At 36.9% G+C, this 27,942-nt stretch overlaps 1 protein-coding gene across 2 annotated transcripts in view; it reads left to right on the top strand.

Moving 5' to 3' along the window:
• Positions 1-960: 960 nt before the first annotated feature.
• PPP1CB (protein phosphatase 1 catalytic subunit beta) overlaps positions 961-27,942 on the top strand; it is a 40,185-nt gene continuing 13,203 nt past the window's right edge. For both annotated transcript variants that reach the window (XM_004418188.3, XM_087436971.1), the window contains exons 1-5: positions 961-1,064; positions 1,280-1,419; positions 22,457-22,588; positions 24,428-24,658; positions 26,555-26,659. In XM_004418188.3, the coding sequence (XP_004418245.1) occupies positions 1,368-1,419; positions 22,457-22,588; positions 24,428-24,658; positions 26,555-26,659 (520 nt within the window). In that variant the 5' untranslated portion in view covers positions 961-1,064; positions 1,280-1,367. The remainder of the gene's footprint in view (positions 1,065-1,279; positions 1,420-22,456; positions 22,589-24,427; positions 24,659-26,554; positions 26,660-27,942) is intronic.

The following is a 27,942-nucleotide window of genomic DNA, read 5'->3' as shown; positions in this document are numbered from 1 at the left end:
TTGTGGCCTATGCCTAGCAAACGATGCATTTTACATACAAAACTGCTGGTTTTATCTTACCTTTCCCACGCTGTTTTCTTTTGTCCTATTTTTCTCTGTACTTATTTTTAATTTATCCTACTGCATTTATTTACGTAAACTACCTTAAACTCCTTCTTCTGAAATAAAGCAGAGTATAAATAAATGTTCTTTGAGTAGACGGAGACGTAACGATGCCAGCCCGAAGGTACCTGAATACCCGATGACATCAGTAAGATATATACGAAAGCGCTAAACAGAAGGCAGAGAGTGGTATCCCCGTAAAATATTACTATTGCTAACCCTTCCAGGGCCCACTTGAACTTATTTCATCCAAGGACACTTGGACAACTAGCCTTGTGGAACGGTAGGGTATAAAACCCCTTATTTGCAACGTCAGATGTTTCCAGCAAAGGAACCCCTTCTTGTTTTTCGAACTTATTTCATCCAAGGACACTTGGACAACTAGCCTTGTGGAACGGTAGGGTATAAAACCCCTTATTTGCAACGTCAGATGTTTCCAGCAAAGGAACCCCTTCTTGTTTTTCAAACGCGCAAACCCGGGTTTCAAACATGAGTAACACAGTCCGCGTTTCCCGTTTAACGGAAACAGGAGGAATTGCTTGCAAAACCAGGGAATAAAGCCAAGAAAAGTAAAGCGAGGCGGGAAACGCACAACAACTACGTCTGCACAGCGCCCCAAAAGGGGCAGCTGGGAAGCCGGAAGAGCAGCACAACCTAAGCGCGCTCTGCGTAATGGGAACTTCCTCGGCGCAGCAAACCCGGGGAGCCTCTTGGGCGCCTGCGCGCCGCGGCGAGTCGGCGCAGTGAAAGGGGCGAGAGAGGGCGACGCACCTGCGCAAAGGGGGCGGTGGCGGGCGAACCGAGTCCAGTGCGGTTGCGCGAAAGCCGGGGCGTGCGGGGGGGGGGGGGTGAGGGCCGTGAAGGAGTTCGCCGTGCGCCTGCGCGGAGGGCTGCGTGGCGCGGTGGCGGGGAAGGGCGGTGTGGAGTGAGTGGCCCTGCGGGTGGGGCCGTCGGCGGCGCTGGTGAGCTTTGCGGAGTTGGGCGGTGCCGAGGAGGAGGAGGTGGCGGCTGGGTCTGACGCGGCCCGGTTCGTGGGGGCTCCGCTTGTTTATTTATTTATTTCTCGAGTGTGCCTCCGAGTGTGCGCGCGCTCACTACTTGGTGGGGAGGGGGTGGGGGGAGGGCCCGGGGCAAAGGGGGAGTTGGAGCCGGGGTCGAAACGACGCGTGACTTGTAGGTGAGGGAACGCCGAGCCATCGCCGCAGCCTCCGCCGCCGAGAAGCCCTTGTTCCCGCTGCCGGGAAGGAGCGTCTGGTGCCGACAAGATGGCGGATGGGGAGCTGAACGTGGACAGTCTCATCACCCGATTGCTGGAGGGTGAGTGCGGGGCCCGGCCGGCCGCAGGGGGGCCGCCTGCCTCGGTCCTCGTTCCCGCTCCGCCGCCGACGTCCGAGGGGACCCCCTTTCCCGCCCCGAGGCGGCCTCCGAGGAGGGGGCGAAGAGGCCGGCTGGTCGGGGGAGCGGCCTCTGGGAACGCGGTCGGGGGGAGGCAGGGCGAGAGGGGCTGTCCCTGCAGGTGGCCGGGCGGGCAGTGCCCCCGCGGACCTTCGGCGACCGGCCCGGCGGCGCGCCAGCCGGGGGGTGCTCGGAGCCTCTTCCCGAGGAGGGCGCCGGGATGCGTGCTCCTGTGCGTTGTGTGTGCGTGGAACGTGTATTTCTCTCTGTTGTCTTTGTGCATTGCCCTTGGCTGTCTTGGATTCTTGTTCCGGGAGTGAATTTTATAAAAACCTGCTTGAGACGATTGCTTGATCTAGTGTTCTACGTTTTCACATGATGCTATAGGACGAACTCTATTTAAGGAGAGGATAACATTAGCGGGAGTTGAGTACCTCCCATTTGTTGTTTAGCTTAAAAAAATAGTAAAACAAAAGTCGTTGAGCTGAAGATGCACGCAAGAACTGTGAAATATGTAGACACGTTTGCTGAAGGGATTGGCTTTCCGGCTTGAGAATTGAACAGGTTTCAGCAGGATTTAATTTCTGCACGAACTTAGAAAAGATCTGTTGTAAAGATTCTCGTGTTTAAAAGGTATTTACAAGTCTTCGCAGCTTTTGAAGTTTACAGGCCCTTCTGTTTTTGTTGAACAGTTTTATGTTGGGGTAGGGGATTGAGGGAAAGCGAAGAGATCTCGGAGAGGCCAGGATATTATTCAAAGTTAATCGCGGTCTTCTGCCAGTGAATCCCCGTACCCTAAAATTTGCGTCATCACTAATTGCTTTGTGAGTGTGTAGAAAAGAAATTAAGCCTTTACATTTAGAATCCTGTCAGAAACCAGCGGAGGATTGCATATGCAGTAACTGTTATTACTTCCTTTCAGATTACCTGAAGGTAATTGTTTACTACAGTGAAGCAGTCTGTAGTTACATTTGGAAAAGCATCAAAGAAGATTGTATGATTGGGAGTGGGGGGAGGGCGCTAGTTTCTTTTTTCAACCAGTATGTCGATATCTCATCGGTTCTGTATGTACCCATTGTGTAACAAACTACAGTTTATTTGCTCCAGATGTGAAAGCCTTCCAGCAGTCTAAGACTGAATGAGAAGCAAAGTTTCATCAGGAAGTCTTATTTACCTTTTCCTTTACTATCAAGTTATTCCTGGGAGGCCCCCTGGTGCCTGCAGTCAGTGTTCACTACTTAAGACTTTGTGGACTTTAACAGATGTGCACATCTTGCTGGGTCTGTGAGACATTTGCTTTGACAAAAATTGTATTTTGTAATTGTGCCTTGTTGAAAGAGGAAAATATAGCTATTTAAGAACTTTAATGTCTTGTTAACTCTTGGGGAAGTTTAGGCCCATCACCATTTTTATACATTTTAAAATTGGCTTGTAAATTTAAATATTTTAAAAATTTAATGTTTTTATATCAACTTCTTCACTTTTATTTTCCATATACTTACATATTTATATACTTCATAGGAATAAAATGGTAGATTTATGTACTTCGAAATGGTTGATCTGGAACTTTTTAAGTCAAACGTACTTGTTTTTTTTTCCCCTTTGTGAGGGAGATCAGCCCTGAGCTAACATCCGATGCTGATCCTCCTCTTTTTTGCTGAGGAAGATTGGTCCTGGGCTAACATCCGTGCCCATCTTCCTCTACGTTATCTGCGGCTCCGCCACAGCATGGCCTGACAAGCAGTGCATCCATGCGCGCCCCGGATCCGAACCCTCGAACCCTGGGGCTGCGGAAGCAGAGCTAGAGCACTTAACCACTTGCACCACTGGGCTGGCCCCTAAACGTTTTTTTTTGTGATTATAGATATGTCAGAAGCTTCACTAGTGGATTGTTCAAGGTTATTGGAAAAAAGATATGGTAGGAAAAATAGGCTGAGTGAGTGATTCCATTTCTTTTTGTGAACTCAAATTGAACGTTTGGTTTTGGACAATCTTTTTTCCTTCTTTTGGTGAGAATTCTAGTCCAGACATTTTCCCCTTTTAATTACCAAGCATTTACTGACCTGCTTTGTGCCAATCACCAGGAATCCAAAGATAAGACACAATCTCTTTACTCAAGGAGCTCCCAGTCTAAACAAGTGATTTTCAGGCTTTCCTAGCCTCCTCTCTGTTTATGTGTTCAACACACTCCCATCAGTAAAGAATTTCATTAGTTGCTTCTTAATCCCAGGAAGTATATTTAGTTTGACAGTGCCTCTCTGGGGTTCTTAAATTCTCCAGGCTCCTCTCCTTCCCCCCTTCAAAATTTAGACCCATTCCAAAACAGACTTTGATTTTCTAATAAGTATTTTTAGTCTTCAAATAAAAATTTTTTTGTCTGCCTTGATTTTTCAGTGATGTTACATGCTAATTAAATTTAACTCAAATTCAAGTGGTGGCATTTTGTAAAGCTGCCTAGCAGAATAGCTACAGTTAATTTTTTTTTTTTTTTGTAGTATTAAAGGAACATACAACTTAAAATTTGGCCAGAATTTCTCTCCATTAGGGGGAAAAAATCAGCAGGACTTGATCTCATTTTAAAATGTTGATTGTAGTTCCACAGCATATTCTTGATTCTTTTTTCTTATATCAAATTGCCAATCAGCTATAACACTTTTAGTAACTACATTTTATGAGTTGCTTTGTGTTTTTCTTTTTAGGTGGGCGTATCATTGGTGTAATATTTTCAAAATGCCTTTAGAACATTTTTAAAATTTTGTTACTTTTAATGCAAAACAATATCCTAATTTATTGTTTGGGTAGTGCATATTCCTCTAGTATATTTTCTTTGGTTATGTTTTACTTAGAACTAAAAGCCAAGGATGTCTGCCACTCTATCCTCTGTAGTGACCCTGCTACCCCATTCTTGTGGCTTATCATAGTGCTCTCGACTAATTGTTTAAATTAAAGCTAGTTCCTATGAGTGTCCTGGAAAATCCAGTAAAGCTTTTTACTTTGATCTCAGTAGTTCCAGAAAGAGTTAAGATGGCAGTGGGAGTATATCAGAATCACCTGGGGAACTTTATTCCAACTATAAATGTTAAGTTTATTTTGGAGGAGGTGGAATGGGATAAGTAGAATCTAATGTGTTTGGGAAGAGGCTAGTGTGGAAAATTGCTTCCTGTTGGTTAAGATAGTGCTGATTTCTCTTCCCACCACAGACTTGATCCAAGTGTTCAAAAACTGAGCTGTACCAGTTGATGATAATTAACATCTGCGTATTATATATATCATATATTTGATTATATATATCAGAGATATGTGTAAAACTGTGTGTGTCTGGGTTTTGCTTTTTCTGATAATAAAATCAGTCTTATTGTGGAAAACTTGTGAAACAGAGAAGTATACAAGAAATAAAACCCCAAGTCCTCCCATAATTCCACAATCCAAAGATAACTCTCATTGAAATTTTTATATATTTTTGTTCACATACTTTACATCATTAGAATATTGTTTATATAGCTTTATGAGTTAATTTTTCAAGTATTGCATCATGACCATTTTTCCTTGTCATTGAAATGTTTTCAGAAATACTTTAAAAGCTATTTGCTTTATGATAGAAAAGTTATGTGGTTTTTTTGCGGAGGAGTATTTTCCCTGAGCTAACATCTATGCCAGTCTTCCTCTATTTTGTGTGTGGGTAACCGCCACAGCATGGCTGGCAAGTGGTGTAGGTCCATGCCCGGATCCAAACCCATGAACCCAGGCCGCTGTAGTGGAGCATAGTGGAGCATGCTGAACCTAACCACTAGACCACGAGCTCCAAAAGTTTTTATTTATTTACTTTGCTACAAAGCTAAGCTTGAATATTATGATATGAATTGTGGAGTATTAGCACTATTTAAACTTCTGTGGCAGTATATGATCGTGTTTATATTTTTGGCCCACTGATAGCTTTGTGAAAATCTTGGGATGTATGTGTTCTTGTTTTGTTTTTCAGTCCATTTGTCACTTAATCTCAACCTGTCACATGTCTGAATTTGTGGAACTGCTGTGATCATTTAGTGTGTATCTCCCTTTCCTTTCTGGTGGATCATGTACTCTTAAAATTATTTGGGCTGACAGACTAAGCAAATAGGAAATTTTCCTCTTACGTGTCCTTTTGAAGTTTAAAAAAAGAAATGGATTTGAAAAACGAAATAGATTAATGGAACCACATTAAAGCCCCTTCCCCTTTTTAAGTAACGGTTTTATTGAGACATAATGCTCATATATACAGTTCACCTATTTGAAGTGTATAATTCAGTGGTTTTTAGTATATTCACAGAGTTGTATAGTCATCACCACAATCAGCTTTGGAACTTTTCTCATCATCACCCTCAGACACAGCCCTGTTCCCATTAGCTGACACTCTCTTTTTCCCTTCACCTCTCCCCCCAGCACTAGGCAACCACTAATCCACTTTCTGTCTCTGGATTTTGCCTATTCTGGGCATTTAAGGTAAGTGAAATCATACAATATATGGTCTCTTGTAATTGGCTTCTTTTAATGTTTTTAAAGTTCATCCATGTTATAACATGTGTCAGTATTTCATTCACTTATGGCTGAATAATATTTCATTGCATGAGTCTACCACATTTTATTTATCCATTCATCACTTGATGGGCATTTGAGTTGTTTCCCCTTTTTGGTTATTGTGAATAATACTACTGTAAACATTCATGTTCAAGTTTTTGTGTGGTCATATGTTTTCACTTCCCTTGGGTGTACAGCTAGGAGTGGAATTGCTGGGTCATATGGTAACTCTCTGTTTAACCTTTTGAGGAATTGCCAGGCTGTTTAAAGCCTCTTTTCTGATTAAATTGTTTAATTACGACCCAGCAGTCTAAAGGTTAGACAGTTTGAAGGAAGTGCTAGTTGCTCCTGGCAACCTCAACTTCCACATAGATCCAAGGCGAAGTCTGTTAGAAAAGAGCCGGTTGGGGAGCAGGGGAGATCATCTGAGGCATACTTTCTCTCTTCTCTTGCTGCTTCTTGGATGAGAATCTAGAGGAGGCTTAAAGGTGCTACATTTTTTGATTGATTTGGAGATGAAGTTTGTTTTCTCATTAATTAGTTCCATTAGTTGAGAGTAATTTTGACAGTTTGAAGTAGTACTCCGTAAGTGTTTTTATTTTGTTATTTGAATGCAAAGCTGGAGTTTTTCTGGTAAACGTCTAAATCCAAGATTCGGATTCATTGGGATTTAGAAATCTATTTACATTTGAGTCTAGAGACAGGATTATATTAAGATTTAGGATTAGTGAGGAAGATAGTAATTGTATCCAGTAGGGTTTTTTCCTCTCATATCTTATTCTCAACACTTATTGTTTAACAGAGTGTCCGTTCCAGTGGCATGCATTCTCGAACAACTCTAACAGGGATAAAATAATGTAGGTATATAAGAATGTCAAGATGTTTAGAAATAATAACTAAAATTTCATTAAGTGTTTCTGAAACAAACATTATCCTGGAAGTCTTGGAATATAGGGATGCAAGAAGAAATGGTTTGTAAATATCAGTAGGTTTAGCAGTGGTGTGGTGGTAGAGGATAGGGATTCCCAAGTGTATCATCTAGGGTTTAATTTTGAGTGGATACAAAGTTATACCTCAGGCAGGGATCACTGCTCCTTTAGAAGCTGTAAATAGCCATTTCAAGGCTTATTCCTGTAAAAATAGAAGATCAGTGAAGATTGGAAGGAGAAAGAGATCAAGGTCACAACTCCTCCTTCTTGTACACCCTCCACCTTCCCCCAAGATTGAATTGGATTACCTTTGAGGTCTTGGTTATTAGTAAGTGAAATGTAATTTTTTTATGTCTCATTCTCTGAAGTACACCATACAACAGAGACTTTCCGTCTGTTAGATAAAATTAAAATGCTTTAATGGAAATAAGTCTTCATTCCACAATTAGAAGTAGATGACTAAAAATGCAGAAACTCATTCTGAAGTTAAATAAGTATAAATAACCAGTAGCCAGTCTTTTCCTAGTTTGATGGAGGAATTCAGTCATCTAGGTGGGTACTTGTTAGTAGAAAAGTAGTACAAGGACAGTGACAGTTGTCCTTTTGCACTGGTCACATGTGTAGCAGAGTGATTCATGAGGGTATACATAACCTTCCTGAAAAATCACTGGCCGCAGAGCCCTCCGTTCCCAAATTTACCTGCATCTGTGCAAGGAAAAGAAGGCGCGTTTACATTATGTTTGTAATCTAGTGGGAGCATTGCCTTTGGATCTTGATATGTGCTAACACTGTGTGATTTGGAGGTGTTGACACAGTTTATTTCACCATAAAGGAATTCTATCTTCAGAATGTTGATCAGAATATCCCTAAGTTCCCATCTAGTCACTTACAGGTTGACTAAAACATTTTCTTGCTTTGAGACTTGTCTGACTCCATTTTAACTTTTCCCCTAATCCTACCTCCTATTTTCAAGATTTAGAGAAATCAAAAGTTACTTTTCTTGGGGCCAGCCCCGTGGCCTAGTCGTTAAGTTAGGCGCTCCACTTCAGTGGTCTGAGTTTGGTTCCTGGGCATGGACCTGTGCCGTTTGACAGCGGCCATGCTGTGGCAGCGACCTTCATATGAAATAGAGGAAGATTGGCAACAGATGTTAGCTCAAGGCGAATCTTTCTCAGCCAAAAAAAAAAAAAAAGTTGCTTTTCTTGATAAAAGAAGTTTAAGGATATCTGTTATATAGCTTTCTCTAATGTTATATTTAAGCAGTTACTATGGCTTTTTGTTTTAAGTAGTAAATTGAGAAGGAAACTTCTTAGGTACTTGTAAGTTTTGTCTGCGTTATTTGAGTATTTATCAAATAATTGAGCCAACGTAGTGAGAGAATTCTGAGTGAAAGTGAGAGCAACATCTAAATTACATGATGACAGAAAGGAATATATTTTATGAACATCAGACCTTAACTGCAATAGTTATGTGAATCCTGAATGATAATCAGATGTTTACTCAACTGTTTACTCAAGATATGTCAGTAAGTATTGATATAGTGGGAGGCCATGTTTATACTGGTTAAGGGTACAAGTTCTGCATGTATTTTAATTCCAGTTTTGCCTCAGTTTCTTCTGCATATTGGGGATGATAGTACCTACTTCATAATGTATCTGTAAAGATTAAACAAATTAAACACTTCAAACAATTCTTGGCAGATGATAAAAGCTCAGAAAGTGTTAGCTCTTATTATTGTTTCGTATAAACCTGAGTTGAGAAATAGGTAATAGAGGGCTTCCTGTGCTGATGAGCCATGGACCCTCCCCATAGTAATTTTTGAGAAGGCTGTTCTCAAAAAATGTGAGGATCTAACAGCTATTGTGTCCTCCACATTGTGTTTATTGCATACAGCCACTCTTCTCATATATATGTATGTATAACATTCCTTCCTATTCCCATTATCCAGAGTTTATAATCTGGTTTATACCAGTGTTGGTGCTGGGAGGGAGAGATATTTCTAGGCAGAATAAAATGGTGAAAGGTGATTTAAGGAGATTTGTTGTGTGCTTTCTTTTGCGTAGGGACTAGAGCAATGGATCTCAAACTTTTCAAGTCTTGAGACCACTTTATACTCATAAAAAGAATTGAGGACAAGAGCGTTTATTTATGAGTTATTTAGCAGTGCTGTATTAGAAATTAAAACAATTAAAAAATATCTATCTGATTCATTTAAAATAATAATAACCCATTACATTTTAGCATAAATAATGTTTGTTTTCTAAAACAAAAGAAGTTAGTGATAAGCAAATATCTGTAATGTCTGGTTTTATAGAAAACAGCTGAATTCTCATATCGGCTTTGCTTTGATCTGTTTTGAAACATTATTTTGGTTGAAGTGTATGAAGAAAATTTATACTCATACAGATACATAATTGAAAAAGGATAGCCTTTTTAGGTAATTGTGGATATTCTTTAACATCATACCAAAAATTGAGAAGTAGTAATTTCTTTAAGGTTAGTTGTAATGTGAAATCTGAAATATCAATGAATTTTTTGTTCCCTTACATTAAAATCCATTGATCTATCTTGTACTGTAAATGGATCTTACACATGACTTTGTACTATGCATTGGTCATTTGGAAAATACTGGTTAAGCTGAGTTATGCAGATATTCAAATGTTGACACATCTTATACAATATCGAAAAAAGTCACATTTGTTAATATTACAACAAAATAATAGAAGCGTCCTTAAGTAGGAAGAAGCTGTCAGATTCATGGTGTTGGATACAAGGTTTCCAAAATTTTAATTTTCACTTCAAAGCTTGAATTTTATCATTAGCCACAAATAGTGTCAGTTGTTTTCCCTGAAATGACAGGCTCAGTTTGTTCATTTTCAAGAGTATCTGTTAAATATCTAAATGTGAATAACCATAGTTTGTCAGTTGTGTTTTCCAGTAAAAAAGATGTTCATGAAAAAAAGTGGCTAGATCAGCCTGGAACTAAAACAAGCACATGAGTGCTTTTCTTGAAGACAACCGTTGTGCTTTGGTGTGCAGCAGAAATGCTTTATGGATACTTTCCATTTCATCATACAGATTATTAAAAAGGTGTATACTCAATGGTGGCATTTTAATAAAATTGATCATATTTACTGCTTCATCAAGGGCATTCTTAAGTGCAACTGGACTTTTTTGTGTTGCACTGTAAGTGCATGGCAGTGAACAACACCCGTGATTACCAGTGCAGTTTGGCACCACTGACTTGGTTTGTGCTAAGATGCCGGCAGTTTCACCCACCATTGCTTTTGCACCCTGCAGGTGTCGATGCAGGCAGTGAAAAGGGGAGTCACACTTGGAGAACTGTCGGGCTAGGGCACTCTTTCCTCTACTCCTGAAATGTTTGTCCCTCACCTATATCTGTTATTTTTCTTTACTCTTTTCTCATTATTTATTTACCAGTGTACCTGGAATGATTCTTTTAACTTATAATGATTCACAGACCCCTTTGGGAATTCATGAAAGCCATGGGCCTTCTCAGAAAAATATATATATATGTTCATATACATAATATTACAGACAGTTTGGGTTATTAATTATACAGAGCTCCTGAAGGCCATCTGTAGGCTCTGAAAGCACATTAATGATTCCTGTCAGGCAAACTTAAGATAAATTGAAATTATGGCAGCTGCCTAATTCTTTCACTTAAAACCAAATTCCACATTTTAGCCAATTGTAAAAATTTTACTGTTTTTCCTTTTTTTGTGGCTTAAAGGTAGACTTATCTGCTAAATATGGAGAAATTGCCATTTCATCATGCAGAAAAAAATTAGGAAATCTGGATTTAAGTTAGCTCTGCTATTGATTAGTATGTAATCTTGAGTGAATCTTTTTGGTGGTGTAGGCTAGAATAAGTGGGAATTAAAATATTAAAGGTTAATGAAGATTACTAACATTTCATGGGGCAGGTGTGATAGTGGAATCAGTTCTTTTTTCTTGGCATTGTTTCTGTTGTAGGGAAGGCAGTTAATAGTAAGAACTTTTGGAGGAAATAGATGGTTCTTGGAAGATAAAATTTAGTATACAGAACAACACACGTACAGATATATATCACACACGATTTGTTATTTAAAAGACAAACCTGCATTGAAAAAATTTTTACATGAATATGAAATTTGAACTATTAATGATTGAGTACAGTTTTTTGTAATCATGAGAAGAGGGGAATTCTTTTGGGAGAAGGTAACATTTTGCTTAATTGAGGTTCAAAGTTAATGTTCTATATTATCAACATCAGTTGCAAGTGTTCTTCTGTTAATGCTGATCCGTAATGAGATTTTGTGGATTTCGTCTTGGAGGATGTCTTTTAACACAGATGAGTACTGCCAAATACTGATATCAATCCACAAGCATATGATTTTTGTTAAGTGATTTTAGTCATCACCTGGAAGGCATTTATGGAATTCTCTAAGTCACCTCTTGACATTTGCCTTTTAACATGTCATTACATTGTGGATTAATCAATTCCAGTAGAGGGTTAGGTGGAAGCTCCTCAACTGCGCAATTAAATGGATTTTGATGTATTTTGCATTAGCATTGCGATCTAAAGAATGCTGTTGGAACTGTGGTTTGATTTTAGAAGATATACCTGATGCAAATCTGTGAGAGAATGAAGATCTCACTTGTTTTAGCTTTTGACAGCACTGGAAAGTTGCTGTCATTAACATTATCAGGTTTGCAGCAAAATCTGGTTTATAAAACTACTCAGTGTTTGATAATAGTGATTGAAGCTGATTCTTCTCCTTCATAAAAAATTTCTGTATTGACCCTGAGGTCAAAAAAAATCACAATAAAACTTTATCACTACTAAGCCATCAAACTGCTGTGTGATAAGACAAGTCAAGATATTCAGCTTTTATTTCTGACAAATATTCATAGAACTGACAGTGGTTAAGTTCATGAGAGCTATTGAAGGTATGCATGAGGTATCATCATTGATACCACTGGTTCAATAATACATGATAGATTAAAATATTTTTCCACTGAGTAATTGCACCACAGACTTGAAACACCTTTGTTTTCACAATCTTTGTAAAATTGTCCAGCTAAGTCTTTTTCTGCTCCATGCATATTTTTACTACCATCAGTTTTTTTTTCCCTCAGTTTCTTCAAGAATATTCTTGCCTGTATTTATTCCACACAGACTATTCATAGAGACTAACTCTTCAGTCACTTCAAATTCAGTATTGGCTCCTTAAATAAGCAACAACTAAGTATTGGTAATATCTGTGAACTCAAGAGCCAAGGAAAACCACCCAAAGTCATTTGTTTTGGTTTTTAACTGATTATTGATGTTGCTCCCAATGTCCTCACCTTGCAAGAACTGTTTTACAGAAAGGCTATTAGTCTTAAACAAGTTTATTGTCTCAGGACATATTTCTTTGGCTTTTCCAGTCAAACATGATTTAATTAACTCATCATTAGTGAATGGCTTTCCTCACTTGCTAACACATGAACCAGTTGAAAACTTATTTTGGTTGTAGCCTCATTTTAATTTTTGTGAAGAAATTCTGCTGTGATGAGATTTCACTTAAAATTTTTAAGTTTTTCTGACTGTCAGTGTCCTGTGAATTGGGAATGTTTTGATGAGTGCCTAGTCTGGTAATATGAACATATTTTGTATTCTTTTAGCATAGCTCGAATGTCATAAATACATTGCCTAGCCATGTAATTCAATAACAAAATAATCCACACTCCACTGTGCCTTAGAAGCATGACATTCCACTTTTCTTGCTTTGACATGATGAGTGTGCACGGATAATAAAAGTAAAATAAAATATTGCAGTACAGCAGTAAGCATGACACTCAAGACACTGTTGAGTTATAACTGCATTTGTGTAATTTGTAGTACCCTGAGAAGCAGTGTGAAGTAACTACGCAACTCTGCCATTGTATTGTGAAAGCGCCCCTAGGTAATACACAAAGAGTGATTGTATTCTAGTAAAACTTATGGACGCTGAAATTTGAATTTCATATAATTTTTGTGTGTCACAAAGTATTGTTCTTTTTTCCCCCCAACTATTTAAAAAAACGTAAAAATTACTCTTAACAAGTCACATAACAACAGACAATGGGCCAAACTTGACCCTCAGGCCTTAGTGTTTTCCACCTTTTCTGATATAAACATGGTTGTGCAGAACGATTACCTTATCAGGAGTCAGGAGACCTTGGTGCTCCCACCAAAGTTGTGTGACTGATTCAGTCAGGTAAAATACGGGTTAGGGCCCATATTGTCTAGTCCTTCCAAGGTGTTCCTCAAAATTCTTTATGTAATCATCTGAATTTCTGATATGTACCCAATAATCGTATTTTGTGTGCCTCTCTGTTTTTACTTGAGCAGCCATTCCATTGTTGAAGAACAACCAACACAGGAAATTTTTGAGGGTTTTGGTCTTTGAGAGAAGGGAAGCACCAGTGAGCTCACCACTCAGTCTGGCTTTTTTACTGGAAACGGGAACAGAGCCCAAACAAAAAGTGGCAGTCTTACTGGACTAAAGAGGAGAGGTCTGGGGCCACTAAAGCAGTTGAAATTTAAGTCCCAAAGAGGAGAGAAATACATAGACTCTGACTCAGAATCTGCAGTCAGAACCCCCTAAAGTCTGGGGGGACTTGAGAAGAAAGAAGTTGACTGACTTCTAAGGTACACATGTGCAAGAGATGATTCTAAGAAACCCAGACAAAAACAGTAGCTGGGAAGCTAAAGATCAGGGCAGAGATTCCAACATCCCCCTAGTGCCAAAGAGGCAAAAGTTGAAGTTCAAACTCTGCCACGTTTTCCATTGAGACCCCTTCGTGGCCACTCCCTAAGATTGAGGGCAAAACTGAAATAGACCAGCCCTTAAGAAAATGTGGGTGAGTCATTTGGTACTCTCTTTGCTGCTGTAAGGAAACGACCCTCTGTGGAGGAAAGTGTCACCTAGAACTTCTATAGTTTTTCATCCATAATCAAATAAATCGTTCAGGAAAATACTATAGGACATTAATTGACCAAAAATCAAGAGGAGATAAAAGGAACAAATCGACAGATAATTCATATATTAGAGTTATCACATAGAGACTTTAAAATAACTGATTTTAATATACTCAAGATAAAGAGGAAAAGGTGGGAAATTTTATCAGAGACCTGGAAACTTTACAACTAAGAAAATACATTAACTAAAATTGAGAATTTGGTAGTTGGGTTTACTAGCAAATTAGAAACAGCAGAATAGAGGAATAGTAAACTAGAAAAAAGAAGTTGAATAGAAATTATGCAGTGCTGAGAGAGAACAAATGGAGGAGAAATATGCAAAGAAAGTGTGAGAGACAGTGGAAAGGTTTAACATGTATAATGGGAGTCCTGGAAGGAGAGGAGATGTGGAATAGAAGAAATACTGACCAAGAATTTTCCAAAACTGAGAAAGATACCAAAACACGGATTAAAGAAGCTCTGTGAATTCCAAGCAGGAAAAATACAAATAAAACCATATTGAGACCCATCATAGACTAAACTGCCAAAAAAATCAAAGAAAAAGAAAATCCTAAAAGCTGCCAGAGGAAAGAAGTCATTACCTTCAGAACAGTAAGAGTGATAGTTGATATATCACCTGAAACTAAGAAGCCAGAAATCAATAGAATCACCTCTGAAAGTGCTGAAAGAAAAAGAGTGCTAACGTAGAATTCTAAATCCAGTGAGTGTATCCTTCAAAAGTGAAGCCAAAATACAGACTAAAGCTGAGCAAATTTATTGATAATAGACTGGCACTAGAAAATACTAGAGGAAGTTCATGTTGAAAGAAAACGATCCCAGATAAAGGCACAGAACTGCAGAAACAAGTGAAGAACAACAATAAGGATAAATATGTGTAAATATACAGTAATACTGTTTAAAATAATAATTATAGCTTGTGGGGGTTAAAATATGTGGAAGCAATATGTGACAGCTGTAGAGTAAAAGGCTGGAGAGTGGTAAATCAGTCAAAAGTCCATTTATTATCGCTAGAGTAACCACCAAAAGGAAAAGAATATATAACTTTTTTTAAAAAGCTAGTGGAGGAGAAAATGGAATATTAAAAGATAATTGATTATGCCAAAGAAATGCAAGAAAAGGGAAATAAAGGAATAAAGAACAGATGAGACAAAACAAATGAGAGGATGGTAGACTTGAACTCAACTTAGCAATTATAGTAGATGTAAAAGGAGCAAACACTCAAGACAAAACTTAGAAGGACCAACTGTGTACTATTTACAAGGGACATATTTTGAATTTCAGGGCACAGATGAGTAAGTAAAAGAATGGGAAAAATATATTATGCATACATTAACCAAAAGATACCTGGATTGGCTATCTATTTATGTCGGAAAGGTAGACTGTAAGGCAAGAAGTGTCACTCAAGGTAAGGAAGTACATTGCATAATGTTAAAAGGATAAATTCAACAGGAAGATGTAATAATCTCAAATTTTTTAGGTATTTAATAATATAGGCCTGAAACATAAAAAGGAAAAGATGACAGAACCAAAAGATTAAAATGACAAAACCATAACTGTAGTAGACTAATGCATCTTTCTCAGTAACTAATAGAACAAACAAGAAAAAATCAATAAGGATCTAGAAGATTTAAACAACACAGTCAGCTTGACCTAATTGACACACACGGAACACCTTCCCCCAGCAACTGCAGGATATACATGATTTTCAAATACAGGCATACCTCATTTTATTGCACTTTTCAGATATTGTGTTTTTTTTGTGTGTGTGTGTGTGTGTGAGGAAGATCAGCCCTGAGCTAACATCTGCCAATCCTCCTCTTTTTGCTGAGGAAGACTGGCCCTGGGCTAACATCCATGCCCATCTTCCTCTACTTTATACGGGACGCCACCACAGCATGGCTTGCCGAGTGGTGCGTCTGTGCACGCCCGGGATCCAAACCGGCGAACCCCGGGCCACCCCAGCGGAGCGTGTGCACTTAACTGCTTGTGCCACCGGGCCGCCCCCCCTAGATATTGTGTTTTTTATAAGACCCTTCACCAGCAAAAAGATTATGACTTGCTGAAGGCTCAGATGATGATTAGCGTTTTTTAGCAATAAAGTATTTTTAAGTTAAGGTGTATACATTTTTTTTAGACATAATGCTATTACAAACTTAATAGACTACAGTGTAAACATAAGTTGTATATGCACTGGAAACAAAAACAATTGTGTGATTAGCTTTATTGCAATCCTGTTATAATGTCACTTAATGGGGATACATTCTGAGAAATGTGTCATTAGGCGATTTTGTAGTGTGAACATCATAGAGTGTACTTACACAAACCTAGATGGTACAGCCTACTACACACTTAGCCTATATGGTGCTAATCTTATGGGACCATTGTCATATATGCAGTCTGTGGTTGACCAAAATGCCCTTCTGTGGCACATGACTGTACATACGTATGAAACGTTTACTAAAATATATGCTGTACCATAAAGCAAATCTCAGTAAATTTGAAAGAAATGACATCTCAGATATGTTCTCTGACTTCAGTGATGATAATCTAGAAATCAATAGCAGATTACTGGAAAGTCCTCAAATATTTAGAAATTAAGCAATGTTCTTTTAAAATATCGACTCGACGGCACTAACAACAAACTTTTGCTTATGGGCTAAAGAAGAGAGAGCAATTAAAATTGTAATATATATTGACCTGAATAATAATGGAAATATGTGTCAAAACTTGTGCAAGTGCAGCTAAAAGCAATGCTTAGAGGGATACATACAGCTTTAAATGTATATATTAGGAAAAAGAAAGGCTAAACATTAAGCTTCTGTTTCAAAACAATAGAAGAGGGGCCGGCCCCGTGGCTTAGTGGTTAAGTGCGTGCTCGCTGATGCTGGCGGCCCGGGTTCAGATCCCCGGCGCGCACCGACACACCGCTTCTCCAGCCATGCTGAGGCCGCGTCCCACATACGGCAACTAGAAGGCTGTGCAACTATGACATACAACTATCTACTGGGGCTTTGGGGGGAAAATAAATAAATATTTAAAAACAAAAAAAAACAATAGAAGAATAAGCAAATTACAACCAAAAAAGGTTGAAGGAAAGATAATAGCAGAAATCAAATAAAAGTAGATGTATGATTTTTTTTAAATGAAATCGTTGAAAAGATTAATAAAATTGATAAACCCGTAGAAAGACTGATAATGTAAAAAATAGAAAACAAATTGCCAATAGCAAGAAAGATACAGGAGACATCACTGTTAAAGGAGACTAAAGAGATAGAACAGACAAATGCAATAATGTAATCCTAGATTGAATTCTGTACTAGAGAGGAAGAAAATACTGTAAAGGACATGATTGAAACAGTTATTAAAATAATCTTTAGGTTTAAGATTTGTAGCAATATTAAATTCCCTGAATCTGACAACTTGTACTGTGCTATATAAGAAAATATTCTTAGGAAATATGTACTGATGTATTAAGGAGTGAAGGAGCATGTTGTATGCAATCTATTCTCAAATGATTTAGAGAAAAGTAGTATGTATATTAAGGATAGTAAGATAATGCTAATAAATTTGATAATTTAGATAAAAAACTCATTTTGGCGAAACTGACACAAGAAATAAAAAATCTGAATAGTCTTATATCTGTTGAAGAAAATAAATTTGTACTTGTAATACTTCTCAAAAAGAAAATTCCAGGCCTAGATGGTTTCACTGGTGACCTAAACATTTAAAGAAGAAATTAACACCAATTTTATACGATCTCTTACAGAAAATAGAAAAAGAGATAACACTTCCCAACTTGTTTTTTGAAGCTAGCACAACCTTAGTACCAAAATCTGACAAGTAACAAGAAAAGGAAATTACTAGTCAATATCTCTCATGAATATAACCACAAAAACCCTGAGCATAATATTAGCAAGTTGAATTCTGCAATATATAAGAAAGATAATGTCATAATTTGGTACGGTTTATTCTAGGAATCCAAGGTTAGCTTAACAATCAATATAAATCATATCAACAAAATAAAGGGAGGGAAATCATATAGTTATCTTAATAGATGAGCTATAGTATTTGATCAGTTTTAACACACTTCATGATAAAATTTCTTAGCAAACTAGGTGAGTATGTACAGTGATAGCTATCATACTTAATGGTAAATATTGAATGCTTTTTCCTTCAAGTTCAGGAGCAAGACAAGGAAGATCATTAGCACCACTTCTGTTCAACATTGTCCTGGAGGTCCTAGGCAACTCAATAAGGACAAAAAATAAAAGATATAAAGATTGGAAAAGAATTAAAACTGTCTTTTCACGGGTGATATGATTGTGTACTTAGAAAATCCAAAGGAATCTATAAACTGTTAGAATAGGAAGCAAAGTCAGTTTTCAAAAATCAGTTATATTTCTGTATACTAACATCAAATAGTTGGAAAATGAAATGAGAAACACATTTACAGTAGCAGCCCTCCCCCCCAAATCAATTTAATGAAACATTGCAAGACTGCCACACTAGAAACTACAAAACATTGCTGAGAGAAACAATTGACAAGCTAAATAAAAGGAGAGATGTCATGTTCATGGATTGGAAGATACCAGTTCTTCCTGGACTTATCTATTTGTTCTCTGTTCCCAGTTAAAACTCCCACAAGAGGGGAGATACACAAGCCAGTTTTAAAACAAACATATTTGAAATGCAAAAGGACTGAGATTACCCAAGGCAATCTTAACAAAATTGGAATGCCTAGGGGCCGGCCCAGTGGCCTGCTGGTTGTTTGCCCACTCCGCTTCAGTGACCCAGGGTTCACGGGTTCTTATCCCAGGCGCGGACCTACGCACCACTTATCAAGCCATGTTGTGGCAGGTGTCCCACGTGTAAAGTAGAGGAAGATGGGTGCGGATGTTAACCCAGGGCCAGTCTTCCTCAGCAGAAAGAGGAGGATTGGCAATGGATGTTAGCTCAGGGCTAATCTTCCTCACCAAAAAAATAAAAAAATAATAAAATGAACTTAACAAAAGGATATCCAAATGGCCTATTAAGCATATGAAAAGATACTCAACAACGTTACTTATCAGGGAAACGCACATTAAAATCTCAATGAATACCGTTATACACCCAACAAAATGGCTAAAATTAAAAAGACCAATAATATCCAGTATTGGCAAAGATGTAAAGCAACATTGTTGCTAGGATTATAAATTGGTATAACCACTTTGGGAAACCGGCAGTATCTACTTCTTAATAAAGCTAAGCATTCCCTGTGACCTAGCAATTTTACTCCTGTGTTTTATATATATACATATATATACACACACACACACACACCCCCAAGAGAAATGTACATGAATAATCATAGCATTCATAATAGCTGCAAATTGGAAATGACCCAAATAGTGTACATAAGTATATTGTGGTATGTTCATACAGTAGAATACTTCATATGGCTACTAAACACAATAACATGGATGGCTCTCACAGATATAATAATGAGCAAAAGAGTATATACTGTATATTTCTATTTATCTAAATTCAAAAACAGCTCAGATTAATCTACACTGAAAGAAATAAGAATAGTAATGTGGGCATTATTGAATGGTTAGGGCATAAGGGAGCCAGGGCTACTAGAAGTATTCTATATCTTGATCTGGGTGGTGGTTACTTAGGTATATACTTAGTTAAAATTCATTGAATTATGCGTGTAATGTTAGTGTACTTTATGTATGTAATAACCTCAAAATCTTTTCTAGACAGTAATAGTATTGTAGGATATTTGCTGTAATGAGGTTTTTACCTGGTTTGCAATTACTACCTGCAGAAATTTTTTTTCTGGGAAATTTTTGACTAAAAATTTTATGTAGTGGAGTAGAAAGAGTATCAGCTTTTGAGTTAGAAGACCTTGGTTCTAAATTCTTCTCTGCTATTTTTTACTTTCTCTAGTCTTTAAAACCTGGGCTCTCTGGTCTTGTAAAGTTATTTAATCTCTTTCTATTGTACGGTGTAGTTAATAACTTCCCTATCTAATTCCTGGGATAGCAAAAGAATTACATGAGATGATTGATGTGAAATTGCTTTGCATCTAATGAATTAGCCGGATTTATAGTATCTTCATAATCCAATGAGACACTGGGGTCTGGGCTCATATACACAAATTCTGGAATCCCTCATGGGTATTGTGATAGTAATCTCATTCCCCTATGTAACAGGTTACCTTGATTTATTCCTTTTTTTCAGATAACTCGGAGAAATTAGAAGTGCTCTTAGAAATCTGGGAGTACATATTGGTGGATAAGGGAGCACGACTTCTGAATTGAAAGACAGCTGGGATTGTCCTGAGCCATTTACCCTATTCTCCCAAACATTTGGCTCATTTGTTCCTAAGATTTGGTTACTTGTCAAAGGCTTAATCTTTGGAAGAACCTCTAGCTTCTCTAACTGCATTTCATCAACTCTTAGATGTGTGATTGATTTTGAAATGCACTATTATTTTATGTGCCACTAAGGGTGAAAAAAGCTAGTGCCCATTACGATTGTAAGAAATCATTGATTGCAAGATATCTCCTAACTTCAGAGATGTTAATTGGGGAAAAAACATGCATCTTAGAATCAGTGAAATATAAGATATTTTGTGTAGTGTGTTTTAGTTTTGGTAGATTTTTAGTTTCTGTGGATTAGCATGGCTTATAAGTTGAAGCGTTTTTAGCTCTGTAAAAATGTTAGTCAAAGTGCACCTTAGTGTAACCTAAATTACTCAGAGAGGTCAAAATTAAGTAGACACACAATTTACAGAGAAAATAAAATAAATATGAGATACAATATTCACCCCTGTAATTTAGACACTTTAATTGACACATCAAAGTGACCCACACTAGTCTTGACTTAATAATGATTGCCATCAAGTTATAGCTAAATTTTGATAACTTAAGTGTTTTATTACTACAGAATCACAGCAGAAATTGTAGCTTTTATAAGAGCAAAAAAGTATTTTGTTTGTCTTGTCTATTGCTCATTATCTTTAAATAATTACTTTTAGGTGTGTATTTGTCATCTGAAAGCAACCAGAGGTCTTGAATCCTTCAAGAAGAAGACTTTTTCCTCCTCTAAACTAAAACAGATAGATATTTGATGCACTGATGGTAGAAATGTATTTTGTAACCATCATTTCCCACATTTAAAATTTAATGCCAAGATTAAGAATTGTTCTGTTGCAAAGCATTGCATCTAAACTGGTATTCTAGATATTTAATGGAAGGTACAAAGTTAGATGTCTTTTTCAGTCTTAGAAAAATCCAAATATCCACAGAAAGTAGATGATTGATGTTTGAGAGCAGAAGCTATCCCAAGTTCCCATAATAAAAGCAGTTCTGCTAATCATTGTTTTGAATTTCAAGAATGGTCTTATTAACAGTCATATTTACTGAAACACGTTTCAGCATTGTCTCTGTCTCTTTGTTACTTATATTTATTATTATTAATGGAATAAGTACATGGATTGGCTTTTGCATGTGGGGGCCTTTTTTTTTTAAGCCTCTGGACATGACAAAGACAAAGGATTCATAGCAATTTTTAGCAAGAAATGTGTGGACTTAATTGTAAATGGAGAGTAATAGAGGTATGTAGAAATATAGTCTGTTTTCTCTTTTTAAATGCCTTGTTGGTTAAGATTACATGTGAGTTAGCAGTATATTTAATGATTAAAGAGAAAGAACCAGAGGAGAAGGTAATGTTGAGAGGAAATGATTATAAGTTCAATTCAGTAGGGCAAATAAGGAACTCACCATGCACCATTCCTCCCCACTCCATCTCAGGAGTTACTGGGGACTGTATTAGTTAATGGATTTTATTGCTCATTCATGTGAAAAATGCTTTCCTTCATCTAAAAAGCTATTAGAGTTTTTAATATAATGCCTTATTGTGAACATAATAATGCATTAAAATTTAATAAATATCTGGCACCTTTTTTTAATTTGTTTTGTTTTGATCAGAAAATGGAGATGGTGATTGCTAATATTCCAAGGAAATATGTGAAGCTAAATCATCTACTGACGGCTACTTTTTATTTAATCTCCCTTTCTTCATAGCCACTGGTTCTTAGTGATGCTGTTTTGGCCTTCTACTAAATGCAAGACTTTGCTGAGAGAGTAGGCCAGACACTGAAAGTTGCTGTCCCCGAAACCTTTTCAGTCCCTTGGGCTGCAAGGCCTCCAGTTGGCTACTGGAGAGCAAAAAAGAGGACTGCATTTCCGTGGCAGCAGCCTTGAGGAGCATCATCAAGAAGCAGCAACAGTGGAGATAGAGAGAAGCCAAAGAGCTTAGAAGAACCTTACTGTTAGCTGTAGGACACAACAGAGTATCTGGTAGTTTGCTGCCTGTGTGTCTTTTCTGATCTTCAAAATATGGGCATGATGCTTTTTTAAGGATTATTATTTTATGGATAAATTTTAGAAAACTGACCATTTTATTCATTGTTTATCAGTACGAGGATGTCGTCCAGGAAAGATTGTGCAGATGACTGAGGCAGAAGTTCGAGGCTTATGTATCAAGTCTCGGGAGATATTTCTCAGCCAGCCTATTCTTTTGGAATTGGAAGCACCGCTGAAAATTTGTGGTATGTAAATGGGTAAAGTTGGAAATGATCTCTTTTGAATCCTGGTTTTCATCCCATATTTACATTGAAGATGATCTACAGAAAACATTTTAAAATTTTTGTATAAAAGAGGAGATTGATAGGTTTTCTTACATAAAATTATATAAAAATTGAAACTACTAAAATGACAAGTTACAGACAAGAAGAAAATATTTCCTACACATACAATGTATAAAAAGATTGCTATTTACATATATAAAGAGTTCTTAGAAATAAATAAGAAAAAAACAATGCAATAGAAATATAATGAAAAAAAGAAAGAGGCAGATCTTAGAAGAAATTCAAATGGCCAAGATCCTCAGCCTCACTACTAATCAATGAAATGTAATTTAAAAACAAATCTCAAATTCTAATCAGATTGAAAAAATGTCAAAAATTGATATGCAGTGTTGCCAAGGATGTGGAGAAATGGGCATTCTGGTACAGTGGTTAGAAAAAAAACAGATATAGAAGTTTGGGGATCAATATCGCAATATCCATGGTCTTCTAACATTGTTGGTGATCATTTTAATTTATTTTGAAGAATAACATTAGAATTTGTGTTTGTTCTTTTAAATTTTACAGTGGCTTTTGGCCAAAAGCAAAAACTTATCACCTTAAGTTGAATGATTGCGTTGTTATCCAGAAAAATTGTTGCACAGAAAGCATTTTTCTATAGTTCACATAACAGTGGAAAGTGGTATAAATAATGTATTGTACTGGCTTTTGGTTTAATAACGCAGTTTTTCTTTGTAGTGGCTATTAGTGTTTATGGCATAGCTTTTATGGACTTAACCATCAGCTTTTGCTCATTCAAGGATTATTTGCTATATGCAAAAAATTTCATTCCCCGACATGTTTCTTAGTGATCCACATTCACATACTTTTTTTCTCTTTCTTCATGTGGTTTATTAAGTCATGTGCCTGGTGCTCCTTTGTACAGTGCCTAGCAAATAAGAGATATTAGCTAAGTAAATGTTGAATAAATTAATTAATTAGCTTAGAATATCACTTTTAAGGAAGAGGTAGTAGTTTGGAATTTTGTGCAAATGATCAATCACTTTTGTGAATTTAAATGAAGCAGATGCAGTCACTTATAAGTCATCTTTAAATTAAAATGATTTGAATTCTCAGCAAGGTGCTCTTTAAAATGCTTTAACATAGAAATAACTTGAAAGTAACAGAAGTTATTTGTGCTAAATATTTCTGAGTTCTTGCTATTTGTCTCACTATTTGGTATGACAAAGTGACCTAAGTTAAACTACCAGATAATAAGAGTAACTGTATTAGTTGTATAACAGATTTCCCCAAAACTTTGTGGCTTAAAACGTTAATTTATCATCTTGCAGTTTCTGTGGGTCAGGAATTTAGGCACAGCTTAGCTGGGTCCACTGGTTCTGGATCTCTCACAAGGCTGCGATCAAGGTGTTATCTGGGGCTGCAGTCATCTCAAGGCTCAACTGTGAAAGGATTCAGTTCCTTATGGGCCAGTGGACTGAGGGCCTCAGTTCCTAATGAGCTGTTGACCAGAGGCCTCATTAGTTCTTTGCCATGTGTGCCTCTCCATAAGGCAGCTGGCTTCATCATTAAGCATGAGAGAGGGCAAAAGAGAGTGCAAGCAAGACAAAAGTAACCTAATCTCAGGATGACAGCCTATCTCACTTTTGCTGTATCCTCTTTGTTAGAAGCAAGTCACTAGCTACAGCCTGCATTCAAGGGGAGAGGATTACACAAGGGTGTAGTAAATGTTGAGAATCATTTCATAGAAACTACTTAACCAGGGTAACCAAATTTTCTAAAACTGACTTGTTCTATTTTTAGGAGATATTCATGGACAGTATACAGATTTACTGCGATTATTTGAATATGGAGGTTTCCCACCAGAAGCCAACTATCTTTTCTTAGGAGATTATGTGGACAGAGGAAAGCAGTCTTTGGAAACCATTTGTTTGCTATTGGCTTATAAAATCAAATATCCAGAGAACTTCTTTCTCTTAAGAGGAAACCATGAGTGTGCTAGCATCAATCGCATTTATGGATTCTATGATGAATGTAAGTAAAAATAAAAACTTATTTTTATTAATTTAATTAATAGTAGTGGAAAATTCCCTAATAATTTTCCATTTCAAAAGAGTTCCTTCAATTCAGAGTTTTTAGAATATGATCTATCAAGCATAAGCCCAAGAAGGGAGCCTTTCATGGAAAAGGAACCTCAAACTGGGAAACTTCATGTTACTAATTAAATTGCTTCCTTTGGACCTCCTTGGTCATGTTGTTTCAGGTTGACTGCAGCATAGTCAGCTGAAAGCCCTTGTTGTAATTAGTTTACAGGGTAAAATGTCCAAGTAAAGCAGAGCTACCTACACTAGACAGTAGCCTCTGGTTTTCTAGTGTCCATTAAGGTTTTAGCTCTCAGCATTCTTGTGCTATGACAGAAACTCTTAATTGGCCGTGTCACAAAAAATATTGAGAAATTCTATGAAATTATTTAAAAGTTGACGTTTATTATTAGAATTTTAATCTGTGCTTATAAACCTAGAGAGAGAAGGATACTGAATACTCTGGGGTATCCTTATTTTATTGTACTCTTTTATCAGGAAGAAATCACTGATTTGCTGTTGTATAGTAGTCTTTCCAAGTGTTATTACAAAATTACCCTATTACATTTGAATTTGGTCTTTTGCTTTTGTTAGGGTATGAGAGTGAACGTATGTTTAGTTAATTACAATTTAGAACCAGTTACAATGATTTGCAAATTGAATTTCTTTTTTAGTGCTGAGTTCTCCATTAGAATCTACTTCTGCTTTTTTCCATCCTTAAATTTGGTAGAGACCTTATTCAGAATCTTACCTCCTTGATTCATATAATCGTTTATTTGACAAATGTTTGAGGAAATGTGATACGCAAGGCACTATTCTAAACACTGGGAATAAAGCAGTGTACAAAACAGATGCTTTCTATTCTCCTGGAGCTTATGTTCTAATGGGAATCATTCTGTATTTGATTTTATATTGCATTTTTATTTCTGAAGTGTAGTGTATGGTTCCAGTTGTTTAAATCAAAGCAGTAGACAGGAAGTAGGTGTAGTACATCAAACCATAACCACATTTCTCAAGCTACATCAGAAACAGAGGTCTATTCTTAAAGGATAAAATATGGGCTTGAATATCCTCGAGGATAGAAGTGATATCAAATGAAATAATATATGTGAGAGCAGCTTGTAAAAACTGCTTTGAGTTATACTTATTCATTGAGAGGCAGGTTACAGCATAAAAACATAGGAAATTAGTGCTTACATCTTTCATCCCTCCCTTGGGTTAGTTGTTGCAATTTATTGCCAAATTCAGAAAAATTGAGTAGCTCTAAAAAGGTGAACATACACTTGAGATTGTCTTTGTTGTAGCTCTTTATGCTAGACTTCAGGAAAATTATAGCCTTTGTGTCTCTATTTATACTTGCTACAGTGCCAAGTGATAATTCACTCAAAAGTGAGTACCAATTAAGCACTTGGGAATTCTCCTTTCTTGGCAGTAAGTTTATGCTCTGTTACTCGACGCATTAGAGTTGAGATGGACAGTCTCCAGAGGCACCGCTTTCACTCTTCTTACTTATTTCCATTGTACATGTTGAATGGAAAAAATAAACTAATAGTCTATTAGACTGTGTCAAAGTTGCTATGTTACAGTGATATTAAAAGACAAGAGTGTTTGATGTATTTGTTTCATAAAGCACCTAGGGCAGTCTTTGAAGTCTTTGTAACTTTACTGAAAGTGCTGAATATTTATTATAGTTATTACCTTTTTAAAAGTATACGAGTAACACTTACAGAAAAAACAAAGTGCTAGATGAACAGAAGAGAATTGAAATCATTCATAATCCTGTGGCTGTGAGATAACTAATGAGAACAGTTTTAGATGTATTTACTCTATTTGCTTATTCTTTTTATAGGCAAACGAAGGTTTAATATTAAATTGTGGAAGACCTTCACCGATTGTTTCAACTGTCTGCCAATAGCTGCCATTGTGGATGAGAAGATCTTCTGTTGTCATGGAGGTAGACTAGTAAATTTACCTTATGGGTTTTTCTTATTGTTCTTCCATTACAGTCATGTGCTGCATAATGACGTTTTGGTCAACGATGGACCTCATATACAGTGGTGGTCCCATAAGATTAGTACCATATAGCCTAGGTGTGTAGTAGACTATACCATCTAGGTTTGTGTAAATACACCGTACTATGTTCGCCCAATGGTGAAATCACCTGACAAATTTCTCAGAACATATCCCTGTCATTAAGCAACTCATGACTGTATTTAGAAAAGACCCAGAATAATTAAGATGCTATGGGAAAACAAAGCAGTGCTTGTGTGAACACTGAAGTGATTAAAAGTGTTTTTAAACATGGCTAAAATCTCTTTTAATAACTAGAAATTTATGATTATTTATACATAATGAAAATGGAAATCTGGTACTTATCTTTAAGGAATTTCACATATGAGGAGGATAACCAGAGTCTTATTTGAAAAAACGTGTTCCCTTTGCCTCAGTTTTGAGAGAATGATATCCTATCAGTAAAAATGAGATCGTGATGATTTTCCTGCCTATATTCAACACCTTTCATCAGCATCCAAAGATAATTGAGCTTAATATTTCCATATACCAAGGGTTCTAGGTTTTATGTAATAGGTCTGCTTTAGTCCTAAAAAATAATTTTTTGGTAGAATGATGTTATTCTGTATAACTTGTTAAGTAAGCTTGAATATATGAAAGTTGATTTGAAGAACTAAATATGTGTCTTGCACTTGGCTAGATGCCATGAAAATATATAGACAGTTTATGATTTGGCTATCTTGAGGAATTTAAAAACCTATTGATAAAATGTATATTTCAAAACATATTGAGTAATGAATGGAATTTAATTATGTTACTTATAGAGACAGTAATTATTAAGAGAAGTCAGGAAAGGGAAAGAATTGTTAGGTGAATGTTTATGAAGGCGTGGAGTTTGGAGGATACATAGAGTTTGGAGAGGTGAAAGGGACTTGAGACAGTCTTTTTTGTGTTGTCTAGTTCAAGGAATGTGTGAGTACTGGCCCAACTAGAATGTCAAGTACATGTTGGGGAATGATGGGATCAGATGATAGAGATATGAACACTGAGCAAAGGAGTTTGTTGAATGGTTTAATAACCATCTTGGGTTTTTGTTCAGGGACGTAATTTAATGAAAATACTATAAGATAATTAGTTTTTCGTTAATAAGTGGGAAGAATTAAAAGTGGAAAATGCTAAAAAGATAGCCTTGTCTAGGCCTGAGGTAATAAATGATTTATTCTCTGA

This window comes from Ceratotherium simum, chromosome 11 (genome assembly GCF_057802395.1).
Source record: "Ceratotherium simum simum isolate JZ-2026a chromosome 11, ASM5780239v1, whole genome shotgun sequence".
In the NCBI taxonomy this organism is placed as follows: Eukaryota; Metazoa; Chordata; class Mammalia; order Perissodactyla; family Rhinocerotidae; genus Ceratotherium; species Ceratotherium simum.
The sequence above is the reverse complement of the archived record's forward strand: the minus strand, read 5'-3'. Positions and strand labels throughout refer to the sequence as shown.